This window comes from Enoplosus armatus, chromosome 6, assembly GCF_043641665.1.
Source record: "Enoplosus armatus isolate fEnoArm2 chromosome 6, fEnoArm2.hap1, whole genome shotgun sequence".
Taxonomy (NCBI): Eukaryota; Metazoa; Chordata; class Actinopteri; order Centrarchiformes; family Enoplosidae; genus Enoplosus; species Enoplosus armatus.
This window is the reverse complement of record NC_092185.1, coordinates 12,321,551-12,335,586: the sequence shown is the minus strand read 5'-3', so window position 1 is coordinate 12,335,586 and position 14,036 is coordinate 12,321,551. Positions and strand designations below refer to the sequence as shown.

General features: G+C 39.7%; 1 protein-coding gene across 1 annotated transcript in view; it reads left to right on the top strand.

Moving 5' to 3' along the window:
• The window catches only part of LOC139286270 (mucin-5B-like), a 31,219-nt gene that overhangs the window by 16,252 nt on the left and 931 nt on the right, over positions 1–14,036 (top strand). Inside the window, exons 30-44 of the mRNA XM_070907011.1 lie at positions 8,552–8,599; positions 8,720–8,961; positions 9,062–9,245; positions 9,429–9,630; positions 9,723–9,898; positions 9,991–10,060; positions 10,631–10,770; positions 10,857–10,888; positions 10,986–11,154; positions 11,626–11,730; positions 11,842–11,882; positions 12,034–12,156; positions 12,946–13,047; positions 13,139–13,267; positions 13,551–13,590. Coding sequence (XP_070763112.1) covers positions 8,552–8,599; positions 8,720–8,961; positions 9,062–9,245; positions 9,429–9,630; positions 9,723–9,898; positions 9,991–10,060; positions 10,631–10,770; positions 10,857–10,888; positions 10,986–11,154; positions 11,626–11,730; positions 11,842–11,882; positions 12,034–12,156; positions 12,946–13,047; positions 13,139–13,267; positions 13,551–13,590 — 1,803 coding nt within the window. The remainder of the gene's footprint in view (positions 1–8,551; positions 8,600–8,719; positions 8,962–9,061; positions 9,246–9,428; positions 9,631–9,722; positions 9,899–9,990; positions 10,061–10,630; positions 10,771–10,856; positions 10,889–10,985; positions 11,155–11,625; positions 11,731–11,841; positions 11,883–12,033; positions 12,157–12,945; positions 13,048–13,138; positions 13,268–13,550; positions 13,591–14,036) is intronic.

Here is a 14,036-nt window from a genome sequence, read left to right as displayed (position 1 = left end):
CCACAAAAACAACAGTCTCAGAAAAACCCACCACAACAACCCCTGAAGTTGTTACAAATACAGTGGTCACAAAATCACCATCAACAGGACGTGTGGTTTCGACTACAACTACAACAGGCACAGAAACATCCAGCACCAAAGCTGTTACAACCCCAGAAAAACCCACTACAACGACCAGAGTCACAGAAAAACCCACCACAGCACCAGCTGACTGTTTTGATTGTAAATGGTCAAAGTGGATGAGCAATGTTTACCCTGACACTGACCCAAGTGGTGGGGAGTATGAAACCATTGAAAAAATTACAGATCCAGATTTGAGTGTTTGTGGGAAATTTCTGGAAATAGAATGTAGAGCAAAGCAACACAAAGATAAATCTTTGGATGAAGTAGGTCAAAACGTAACATGTGATGCAGCAGTTGGACTTATCTGTCACAACAAAGACCAAGCTCCGATTCCTGTTTGTTATGACTATGAAATACGAGTCAAATGTTGCGTTAACATTTGTAAGTCTTCAACCACAATTACACCCTCAACAACCAAAGAAAGCTCCACAACAACCACAGTCACGGAAAAACCCACCACAACAACCAGAGTCACAGAAAAACCCACCACAACAACAGTCACAGAAAAACCCACCACTACAACCACAGTCACTGAAAAACCCACCACAACAACAACAGTCTCAGAAAAACCCACCACAACAACAACAGTCACAGAAAAACCCACCACAACAACCCCTGAAGTTGTTACAAATACAGTGATCACAACAGCACCATCAACAGGACGTGTGGTTTCAACTACAACTACAACAGCCACAGAAACATCCAGCACCAAAGCTGTTACAACCCCAGAAAAACCCACCACAACGTCCAGAGTCACAGAAAAACCCACCACAACAACAACAGTCACAGAAAAACCCACCACTACAACCACAGTCACTGAAAAACCCACCACAACAATAACAGTCACAGAAAAACCCACCACAACAACAACAGTCACAGAAAAACCCACTACAACAACCCCTGAAGTTGTTACAAATACAGTGGTCACAACAGCACCATCAACAGGACGTGTGGTTTCAACTACAACTACAACAGCCACAGAAACATCCAGCACCAAAGCTGTTACAACCCCAGAAAAACCCACCACAACGACCAGAGTCACAGAAAAACCCACCACAGCACCAGCTGACTGTTTTGATTGTACATGGTCAAAGTGGATGAGCAATGTTTACCCTGACACTGACCCAAGTGGTGGGGAGTATGAAACCATTGAAAAAATTACAGATCCAGATTTGAGTGTTTGTGGGAAATTTCTGGAAATAGAATGTAGAGCAAAGCAACACAAAGATAAATCTTTGGATGAAGTAGGTCAAAACGTAACATGTGATGCAGCAGTTGGACTTATCTGTCACAACAAAGACCAAGCTCCGATTCCTGTTTGTTATGACTATGAAATACGAGTCAAATGTTGCGTTAACATTTGTAAGTCTTCAACCACAATTACACCCTCAACAACCAAAGAAAGCTCCACAACAACCACAGTCACGGAAAAACCCACCACAACAACCACAGCTACAGAAAAACCCACCACAAAAACAACAGCCTCAGAAAAACCCACGACAACAACCCCTGAAGTTGTTACAAATACAGTGGTCACAACAGCACCATCAACAGGACGTGTGGTTTCAACTACAACTACAACAGCCACAGAAACATCCAGCACCAAAGCTGTTACTCCCCCAGAAAAACCCACCACAACGTCCAGAGTCACAGAAAAACCCACCACAACAACAACAGTCACAGAAAAACCCACCACTACAACCACAGTCACTGAAAAACCCACCACAACAATAACAGTCACAGAAAAACCCACCACAACAACAACAGTCACAGAAAAACCCACTACAACAACCCCTAAAGTTGTTACAAATACAGTGGTCACAACAGCACCATCAACAGGACGTGTGGTTTCAACTACAACTACAACAGTCACAGAAACATCCAGCACCAAAGCTGTTACAACCCCAGAAAAACCCACTACAACGACCAGAGTCACAGAAAAACCCACCACAGCACCAGCTGACTGTTTTGATTGTAAATGGTCAAAGTGGATGAGCAATGTTTACCCTGACACTGACCCAAGTGGTGGGGAGTATGAAACCATTGAAAAAATTACAGATCCAGATTTGAGTGTTTGTGGGAAATTTCTGGAAATAGAATGTAGAGCAAAGCAACACAAAGATAAATCTTTGGATGAAGTAGGTCAAAACGTAACATGTGATGCAGCAGTTGGACTTATCTGTCACAACAAAGACCAAGCTCCGATTCCTGTTTGTTATGACTATGAAATACGAGTCAAATGTTGCGTTAACATTTGTAAGTCTTCAACCACAATTACACCCTCAACAACCAAAGAAAGCTCCACAACAACCACAGTCACGGAAAAACCCACCACAACAACCACAGCTACAGGAAAACCCACCACAAAAACAACAATCTCAGAAAAACCCACCATAACAACCCCTGAAGTTGTTACAAATACAGTGGTCACAACATCACCATCAACAGGACGTGTGGTTTCGACTACAACTACAACAGGCACAGAAACATCCAGCACCAAAACTGTTACAACCCCAGAAAAACCCACCACAACCACCAGAGTCACAGAAAAACCCACCACAACAACAGTCACTGAAAAACCCACCACAACAATAACAGTCACAGAAAAACCCACCACAACAACAACAGTCACAGAAAAACCCACTACAACAACCCCTGAAGTTGTTACAAATACAGTGGTCACAACAGCACCATCAACAGGACGTGTGGTTTCAACTACAACTACAACAGCCACAGAAACATCCAGCACCAAAGCTGTTACAACCCCAGAAAAACCCACCACAACGACCAGAGTCACAGAAAAACCCACCACAGCACCAGCTGACTGTTTTGATTGTACATGGTCAAAGTGGATGAGCAATGTTTACCCTGACACTGACCCAAGTGGTGGGGAGTATGAAACCATTGAAAAAATTACAGATCCAGATTTGAGTGTTTGTGGGAAATTTCTGGAAATAGAATGTAGAGCAAAGCAACACAAAGATAAATCTTTGGATGAAGTAGGTCAAAACGTAACATGTGATGCAGCAGTTGGACTTATCTGTCACAACAAAGACCAAGCTCCGATTCCTGTTTGTTATGACTATGAAATACGAGTCAAATGTTGCGTTAACATTTGTAAGTCTTCAACCACAATTACACCCTCAACAACCAAAGAAAGCTCCACAACAACCACAGTCACGGAAAAACCCACCACAACAACCACAGCTACAGAAAAACCCACCACAAAAACAACAGTCTCAGAAAAACCCACCACAACAACCCCTGAAGTTGTTACAAATACAGTGGTCACAAAATCACCATCAACAGGACGTGTGGTTTCGACTACAACTACAACAGGCACAGAAACATCCAGCACCAAAACTGTTACAACCCCAGAAAAACCCACCACAACGACCAGAGTCACAGAAAAACCCACCACAACAACAGTCACAGAAAAACCCACCACTACAACCACAGTCACTGAAAAACCCACCACAACAATAACAGTCACAGAAAAACCCACCACAACAACAACAGTCACAGAAAAACCCACTACAACAACCCCTGAAGTTGTTACAAATACAGTGGTCACAACAGCACCATCAACAGGACGTGTGGTTTCAACTACAACTACAACAGCCACAGAAACATCCAGCACCAAAGCTGTTACAACCCCAGAAAAACCCACCACAACGACCAGAGTCACAGAAAAACCCACCACAGCACCAGCTGACTGTTTTGATTGTACATGGTCAAAGTGGATGAGCAATGTTTACCCTGACACTGACCCAAGTGGTGGGGAGTATGAAACCATTGAAAAAATTACAGATCCAGATTTGAGTGTTTGTGGGAAATTTCTGGAAATAGAATGTAGAGCAAAGCAACACAAAGATAAATCTTTGGATGAAGTAGGTCAAAACGTAACATGTGATGCAGCAGTTGGACTTATCTGTCACAACAAAGACCAAGCTCCGATTCCTGTTTGTTATGACTATGAAATACGAGTCAAATGTTGCGTTAACATTTGTAAGTCTTCAACCACAATTACACCCTCAACAACCAAAGAAAGCTCCACAACAACCACAGTCACGGAAAAACCCACCACAACAACCACAGCTACAGAAAAACCCACCACAAAAACAACAGCCTCAGAAAAACCCACGACAACAACCCCTGAAGTTGTTACAAATACAGTGGTCACAACAGCACCATCAACAGGACATGTGGTTTCGACTACAACTACAACAGGCACAGAAACATCCAGCACCAAAACTGTTACAACCCCAGAAAAACCCACCACAACGACCAGAGTCACAGAAAAACCCACCACAACAACAGTCACTGAAAAACCCACCACAACAATAACAGTCACAGAAAAACCCACCACAACAACAACAGTCTCAGAAAAACCCACTACAACAACCCCTAAAGTTGTTACAAATACAGTGGTCACAACAGCACCATCAACAGGACGTGTGGTTTCAACTACAACTACAACAGTCACAGAAACATCCAGCACCAAAGCTGTTACAACCCCAGAAAAACCCACTACAACGACCAGAGTCACAGAAAAACCCACCACAGCACCAGCTGACTGTTTTGATTGTAAATGGTCAAAGTGGATGAGCAATGTTTACCCTGACACTGACCCAAGTGGTGGGGAGTATGAAACCATTGAAAAAATTACAGATCCAGATTTGAGTGTTTGTGGGAAATTTCTGGAAATAGAATGTAGAGCAAAGCAACACAAAGATAAATCTTTGGATGAAGTAGGTCAAAACGTAACATGTGATGCAGCAGTTGGACTTATCTGTCACAACAAAGACCAAGCTCCGATTCCTGTTTGTTATGACTATGAAATACGAGTCAAATGTTGCGTTAACATTTGTAAGTCTTCAACCACAATTACACCCTCAACAACCAAAGAAAGCTCCACAACAACCACAGTCACGGAAAAACCCACCACAACAACCACAGCTACAGGAAAACCCACCACAAAAACAACAATCTCAGAAAAACCCACCATAACAACCCCTGAAGTTGTTACAAATACAGTGGTCACAACATCACCATCAACAGGACGTGTGGTTTCGACTACAACTACAACAGGCACAGAAACATCCAGCACCAAAACTGTTACAACCCCAGAAAAACCCACCACAACCACCAGAGTCACAGAAAAACCCACCACAACAACAGTCACTGAAAAACCCACCACAACAATAACAGTCACAGAAAAACCCACCACAACAACAACAGTCACAGAAAAACCCACTACAACAACCCCTGAAGTTGTTACAAATACAGTGGTCACAACAGCACCATCAACAGGACGTGTGGTTTCAACTACAACTACAACAGCCACAGAAACATCCAGCACCAAAGCTGTTACAACCCCAGAAAAACCCACCACAACGACCAGAGTCACAGAAAAACCCACCACAGCACCAGCTGACTGTTTTGATTGTACATGGTCAAAGTGGATGAGCAATGTTTACCCTGACACTGACCCAAGTGGTGGGGAGTATGAAACCATTGAAAAAATTACAGATCCAGATTTGAGTGTTTGTGGGAAATTTCTGGAAATAGAATGTAGAGCAAAGCAACACAAAGATAAATCTTTGGATGAAGTAGGTCAAAACGTAACATGTGATGCAGCAGTTGGACTTATCTGTCACAACAAAGACCAAGCTCCGATTCCTGTTTGTTATGACTATGAAATACGAGTCAAATGTTGCGTTAACATTTGTAAGTCTTCAACCACAATTACACCCTCAACAACCAAAGAAAGCTCCACAACAACCACAGTCACGGAAAAACCCACCACAACAACCACAGCTACAGAAAAACCCACCACAAAAACAACAATCTCAGAAAAACCCACCATAACAACCCCTGAAGTTGTTACAAATACAGTGGTCACAACATCACCATCAACAGGACGTGTGGTTTCGACTACAACTACAACAGGCACAGAAACATCCAGCACCAAAACTGTTACAACCCCAGAAAAACCCACCACAACGACCAGAGTCACAGAAAAACCCACCACAACAACAGTCACTGAAAAACCCACCACAACAATAACAGTCTCAGAAAAACCCACCACAACAACAGTCACACAAAAATCCACCACATCAACAACAGTCTCAGAAAAGCCCACCACAACAACAACAGTCACAGAAAAGCCCACCACAACAACAACAGTCACAGAAAAACCCACCACAACAACAACAGTCACAGAAAAACCCACTACAACAACCCCTGAAGTTGTTACAAATACAGTGGTCACAACAGCACCATCAACAGGACGTGTGGTTTCGACTACAACTACAACAGCCACAGAAACATCCAGCACCAAAGCTGTTACAACCCCAGAAAAACCCACTACAACGACCAGAGTCACAGAAACATCCACGGCAACCACAGAAAAGGCCAAAACTACAGCTGCCAGAACAACTGAAGAACCCAGCACCCCAGCACAAACCACAGAAAAGCCTACCACTAAAACTACTGAAAGTCCAACCAAAACACCCACAATTACAGAGAAACCCACAACAACCACAGTAAAGCCTACCACATCGCTAGCAACAGAAAAGGCAACCATAACATCCTCATTTACAGAAAATCTCACAACTACAAAGAAGTCAACCACTGAAAAGTCTTCCGCAACCACTGAAAAGATTGCCACAACCTCAACAACCAAAGAAAGCTCCACTACAACCACATTCACAGGAAAACCAACTCTTGAAACTCCAACTGTAACACCTTCAACTCTTCAATCTTCAACACCAGGCAGAACAACTTCATGTTTCTGCAAGTACATGGATAACATTTTCTATCCAGGTAAACAATTGGAAATTGTCATCAGTTGTTTTGCATATTATCATTATTTACTTTTGGTCATTGTTACAACCATTAGCAATAATTATATTTTATTATTTTTTATTAATAATTAAAATTAGCAATATTTATCCAGGAATCATTAAAGATATTGTACAGATCTGATCATGGATCCTGACATAGACTTTATGAGACTTTACAAGTGTAACCCTGTCTTTTGTCTTGTTTTTCTCCCATCATTAGTTGTGATGATCTAACTGCCTTGCATTTATTCTCATATAGGTAGCTTCATGTACAATAAGACTGATGGGGAAGGCTGGTGTTTTACTGCATATTGCAATTTGACATGCAATGTTGAGAAGCTTGCTAGGCCATGTCACTCTACTACTCCACCAACTCTTACCACCACCACAACAAGCTCCGGCACTACAACACAAATTGGCTCAACAACAACAACATCCAGCACAATTACAGTAACCACAGTGGTCCCTCCCAGAGACTGTTCATATCTCAATCCACCTAGAAAGGTATTTGAATTCAGTCATTATGTACTGTCCCCAAAATCTGTCAAAACTTCATGTGCTTAAGTTTTATCTTAACTGGCTTTACTCTGAGAAAGCTTGAAACAAGGTCATTGATTCAGTTCAGGATAGGGGGAAGGAGCTTTTAATGCTATTCTGCATTCTCTCATTCATTTTGACTTGTCAATGAAAATATCAACAGTAAAGTGCAACAATACTCATTTAACTTTAAACATGTAATCACTGATTCATTTGAAATGCCTCTAGTACCTCCATATTATAGTGGGTGCTTGTTTGTTGATTTTTACACCTTAGTTCTTCCCTGGAAAAAGTCTGCAGCAGTGTAGGTTGAAACAGAAATCATCAGATATATTCTCCCATTAGTTGCAGAATATAGGAACAAAGGTCAATGGTTGTTTAATTTAATTAATAATGTTTAACACATTAACAGACAACGTAAAAACACATTCAAACAAACAATAACACCAACTCAAAACATACAAAACCAGATGAACTGAAAGACAGAAATATTAATACAACAAAATATATAGCACCATAAATAAGATCATTTACAGGTAAATAGTATAAAATTGCTAACTACCTCATATGTCATTAAAGGACATAACACTTATTAAAGCATTTCAACCGATAAGTTAGATCGATCAATCAGTCAATCAATCAATCAAGTTTACCTGTCACATGTAATCATATAAGGTACAATGACAGTGATAACACCTGTGCATATACTGTATTTCAGAATCAGAAATACTTTATTGATCCCCGGGGGGAAATTTGACAACTTATATCCATGTAAAATTCTTTCCTTGTTTCCTGAGTTGCATAAATTATAAATGCATATGTTGTGCATGTGTGCACCTGGCAAGCTCAGAGATATAAAGGTATGAATATTTGTTTTACTGGTAGTAGATTGCTAAAAGTACTACTTTGCCCTTTACAGGACGGTGAGTCCTGGAGTTCAAACAACTGCACCACAGAAACATGTGACAAAGGAAAAGTAATAACAGAGCATGTGCCATGTAAACCAATGACCACGCCTGTATGTGAAAATGGGCAACCACCAGTTAAGGTTTACGATGACGCAGGCTGCTGTTTCCACTATGACTGCAAATGTAAGTTCAAATGAAAGCCTTTTAAAGTTGACATTCAAGCAGCATCTTAAAACTGCTACACATACACACACAAAATGAATTAATGAAACACCCAATATAACCTCAATCTAATATTTGCAGGTGTTTGCAGTGGCTGGGGATATCCTCATTATGTGACATTTGATGGCCAGTATTACAGCTTCCAGAAAAACTGCACATATGTCCTGGTCAAAGAGATCATTCCTCGACACAATTTTAAGATTCTTATTGACAACGAGAACTGTGATGCCTCTGGAACTGTGACCTGTGCTAAAGCCTTGATCGTGTTTTACAAAGGCTATGAAATTATTCTTACACAGAGGAGAAATCCAAAAACCGTGAACGTCGTAGGTTTTGCCACAACAAACTGTCTTTACTATATTATTTTACTTTAATGTATTTAAATGATACGCAATGATAATAATGAGAAAAAATGTTTTTTAGGTGTACGTCAACAGCAAGCAGGTATTCCCAACCCACTCTAATGATGACTTCATCATAACAAGCACAGGGATTGAGCTGGTTTTGAAAATCCCGGCAATTGAAGCAGTTGTGTGGTTCAAAGGGCTTTTATTCACCGTTGACTTGCCATTTTCCCTTTTCCACAACAACACAGAGGGACAGTGTGGTAAGCTGTTAATCTATTTGCTGTTAGAATAAACATGTTGAACAGTAAATGTGGCTGCATGTTACGTCGATAGATGACGATATACAAACAGTACTAGATTTAATATGAAAGTGCCAGTGGATGTACCAAATGTGGTAACACGTGGGTTGCAATATCTGACAAAATAACATTTACTTTCACAAGGTACCTGTGACAATAACAGGAAAAATGACTGTAGATTACCAAATGGCCAGATTCATCCCTCATGCTCTGAGATGGGACATCAGTGGCATGTACCAGATAAGAATAAGCCATACTGTGAGAAGCCACCTCCTCCACCACCAACAAAACCACCAACTACACAACAACCCTGCAAACCTGATATTTGTGAGATTTTGAACAGCAAGTAAGAATTTACAGAATACACATGACCACAATATGTCAGTTTATTCTGGGGTATCACTCGGATTAACAGCCTACTTTCTTTTGTGCATTAAGGGTGTTTGAGGAATGCCACAAAGTAATTGCACCACTACCCTTTTATGAGGCCTGTAAATCTGATGTTTGCAACACAAATTCCACCCTTGGTTGTTCCAGTCTGGAGGGGTACGCCATGAGGTGTGCTAAAGCATCTGTCTGTGTAGACTGGAGGAGTGCTACAAATGGACAGTGTGGTAGGAGAGTTTTGTTTTAGTAGAAAGCAAACTATGTCCAGATTACCTTTTTTCATAATTTTGATGTTTAAATACACTTTCTTTTATTGTAGAATATGAATGTCCAGAAAATAAAATCTACAAGCCTTGTGGACCAACTGTTGTAACAACTTGCAATGCAAGGTAATCGCTCGGTTGTATTTAGCAATATCATAAATTAAATTGTGTCAGCAGCTTGTAAATTAACCAGACTAAGAGCAGTAATGTTTACCATGATCACCATCTTACAGCCAAGGCTGATTGGAATGTAATTAGATTTGATAAACCAAAGTATTGGACAAATTCAAATTTTGACTTGATGTTGGCACTAGATGAAAAGTGAAGGGATCACCAAAGTGATTACAATTGATCCTGAGGGGGACATGAATGTCTGCACCAAATGGCATTGCAATCCAGTGGTTGAGACATTTCACTTCAAACCACATATGTCAACCACATGGTGACGCTAGAGGGAAAGTCGGGATCACCAATGTCATTAGGATTTATCCACTGGGCACCATGAATGTCTGTACAAATGTACTGTAATGTCACGGCAATCAATCAAATAGCTGTTGAGACATTAATATCTCTAGAGCTGTGCCGCTAGCATGGCTTAAAAAAAGCAATATTTGGTGTCTGCTCTGCATTATACATATCATTTTATTTCTGAAATTATTATGCATGTTTTTCACCATCAGTTGTCTTCATGTTTAGATACAATGAGAAGTATGCACAACAATGCCAGGGAGAAAATGGCAAGAAGAACCAAGCTTGTAATGGATTCATGGAGGGATGTTTCTGCCCAGAGGGGTTGACTTTGTTCAGTACAAAATCTGACATCTGTGTCTCCTCCTGTAAGAGCATTTTATGTTGTGAAAAACTTTTGAAATACTGTGAATTCATTAATGTACAGGTTAACTGAGTGTATTTATTGTTTAAGGTTGCCCTGGACCGGATGGCCAACCTAAACAGGTAAATGCTACAATTCATCTAAAATGCTTCAGTTATCTTTATTGATAGTTTATTTGTTGCTGTTACAACATTCATTTTTTCCCCGTCACTCAAACAGCTTGGTGAGACTTGGCAGAGCGGCTGTCAGCAGTGTTCTTGTGATGAGGACACTCTGAACGTTCAGTGTGAGCCCCTCACATGTCCCACTCAAGAACCAATAACCTGTACCGAGGAAGGTGAGGTGTTGGTGAACCGCACAGTGGACTGCTGTGAGAGACTGACATGTGGTGAGTGATTCAAAGTGTCATGCCTACATCTGCTGACTTAATGTTTTAACAGAGACATGTATGATCTTTTTGTACACACTTTTAAAGGTCAGTTTAGTCATCATGGGGAGTACTGCTCAGCTTGTGAAAACAGTTGTATAATATCTGCTTCCTTATTCTGTATAATAGCTTTCTAAAGCCTGAGAAAATACACTCAGTTGCCAGTTTATTAGGTACACCTAGCTAAAACTAATGTAGTTTAATACAGCTGACCTGCAATAAGTCCTTCATGAAGGATTATAATGTTTGGTTTTTGATGAAAACTGCTGTTGAACTGCATTATACAGAGAGGTGTTTACCCCCAGTGATATAAATGGGACAGACAAAATAATAGAAACGAAGTACCTATTATAATTTCACGTACTATATCTAACAATTTTTGGTATTCTTGGTTTTCTTTTTATGTTACACGCTTTACATTTCAACCAACAGACTGTGATAAGAGCCGCTGTCCGTTGCCAACACAGAAGTGCAAAGTGGGATTTGAGTTGGAGATCCGCATCTCAAATGACAGTTGCTGCCCCTCTTACGTCTGTGGTAAGCTTTGCATATAGTTATATTTATTTTGCATTAGTGTGTGAAAGACTTAAAACTAAACTAAGCATACACCTTTAATGTGATCATATTTGTTCACATTTTTTTATCTAGTACCCAAAGGCGTCTGCGTTTTCAATGATACTGAGTACAAGGTAAGGAATAATATACTGTATATATTTTGAATGTGCTTGCTTGTTAAAGTTTTACTTTATTTATTTTCACCCTGTCGTCAGACCAGTGTGACATTTGTTTGGCTGGCCTTTATATGACGTTGGCTCAGACTTTACATTTTATTGTTCACAGCCCGGTATGGAGTTCTACAAAAGCCCATGTGAACGATGCCGCTGTACTGAAACTCAGGATCCCAACAGCCTGTTGAACGTCATTGAGTCTCATCTGATACAGTGTGACACAGATTGTGGGAAGGTACTTTTGTGTATAAATATTAATAGAGTATTGCAGTTTTTCACGACCTCACATGCTAAATTTAGGGTCACTCACTGGTGCTTCACTTTCAGAAATCTACAAGACACATACTGTTGATCTGTGGAACAGTTGCTGATGCATAGACTTTGTTGTGTATGTGCACATGATGATAGGTTTGAAGATGTCAATTTTGGGAATGCAGTCTTAAATGCATGGGTTGACTCATGATACCATTACCTAAAAACATTAAACAAAAAGACAATACAGTATTTTTATCTTATCCATGTTGTATCCAGTCATGCAAATGTTTTGGTTTTATTTGGTTTATCTGTCTCTGAGATTTCTGCCGTCATCCGAATACAACGGTGAATGTAATTTTGTTCGTGGTGTTTCTAACTGTTGACAATCTGTTCTGTAGATTATCCAGAGGTACATTATCTCTGGAAACTGATGTTACTATAGAAATTTTTTAAGGAAAGATCTTAGTGTTTTCAACACCACAAACTAAACTGCATTCACTTTTGCATCCACAATTTGGGTGGTGGCAGAAATCAAAGAGATGGATATCTCATACCTTTGCACATACAACCAGAACTATCTAGATATCAAGTGAGAAAAAATCTTTTTGTAATTTGGATGAATCTATCCTGGTGGTGTGAAAGCTTTCTGTAAATACTACTAATGATTATTAAATAAAAATAATATACTAAAATAAAATACTACTAATTATGTATACATTTCATTGATTGAAGTTGCAGACCACATTGATTTGTGCATTTTTTTAAATAGGGCCATGTGTATGAAAACCAATCTGGACAATGTTGTGGATCATGTAAAAAGACAAGCTGTGTTTTGGAGGTCCCAGGCTTCACTTCTCCAATCATTATTGAAGTAAGTACAGTGTAATGTCTGCAACCTTAAGTTGTGGTGTTAGTCAGAATTGTGTATGTTCACTAATTGACCTCTTCTACACTTCTGACAGCCTTCTCAGTCTTGGTCACCACCAAATGACAACTGTATCAAGTATGATTGCCAGAAGGTGAAGGATGAGTTCATAACCTCTAAAAATCAAACAACGTGCCCTGAATTTGATCCAGAGAACTGCGTTCCTGTGAGTATAATCCAGTCCTGAAAGGAGCATAAATTCTTATTTCTGGCAGCTAAATATCTTTGTTAAAAACTCTGAACTGATTCTGGCTTATCTTACAGTGCACTTTGCATCCCAACTGTAAATACAACAAATGTGCTGAAATACACAAATGCATAGTGAAGAGGAAATACCTTTATATTGCCTTGTGCAAAAGCACCAGTAATACAAGTAACTCATGTGTGACTTCATGTCTGTCAGTGTTGTCTATCTACATATTTTACAATCTTTATTGTCTATATTACAGGGAACTGAGCAAAGTGACATGAACGGTTGTTGCAAAACTTGTAAGTATGAGTCGATAAGATGAATTCAAATTACACAATATTACATAATATTTTTTGAAAATGCAATTACATATTTTACATATAGACCTTCATGGACCTCATCAACAACAGGTATTCCATTTACTGTGATTTAAAACACAGAAAAGAAGCAGATCAACGCATTTGAGAAGCTGGAGCTGAAATTGTTAATGGTTTATCAAAATTGTTGATTGATGATTAATTTTCTGTCAAACAACCTATCGATTAATCAATTAATTGTTTCAACATTACATTTCTCCTTGTTAAAAGGTGTCAGACTTATACTGATGGTCTCATTTTGCAAACACCAGTGGTAAATCAAAAATAAAATGTTGTTTTTGCCTTAAAACAACCTGACCAAAATACATTTGTCGCAATTCAGGCTAAAAGTCTTATTACTTATTACTCTTTAAAAACCTTTGCACCTA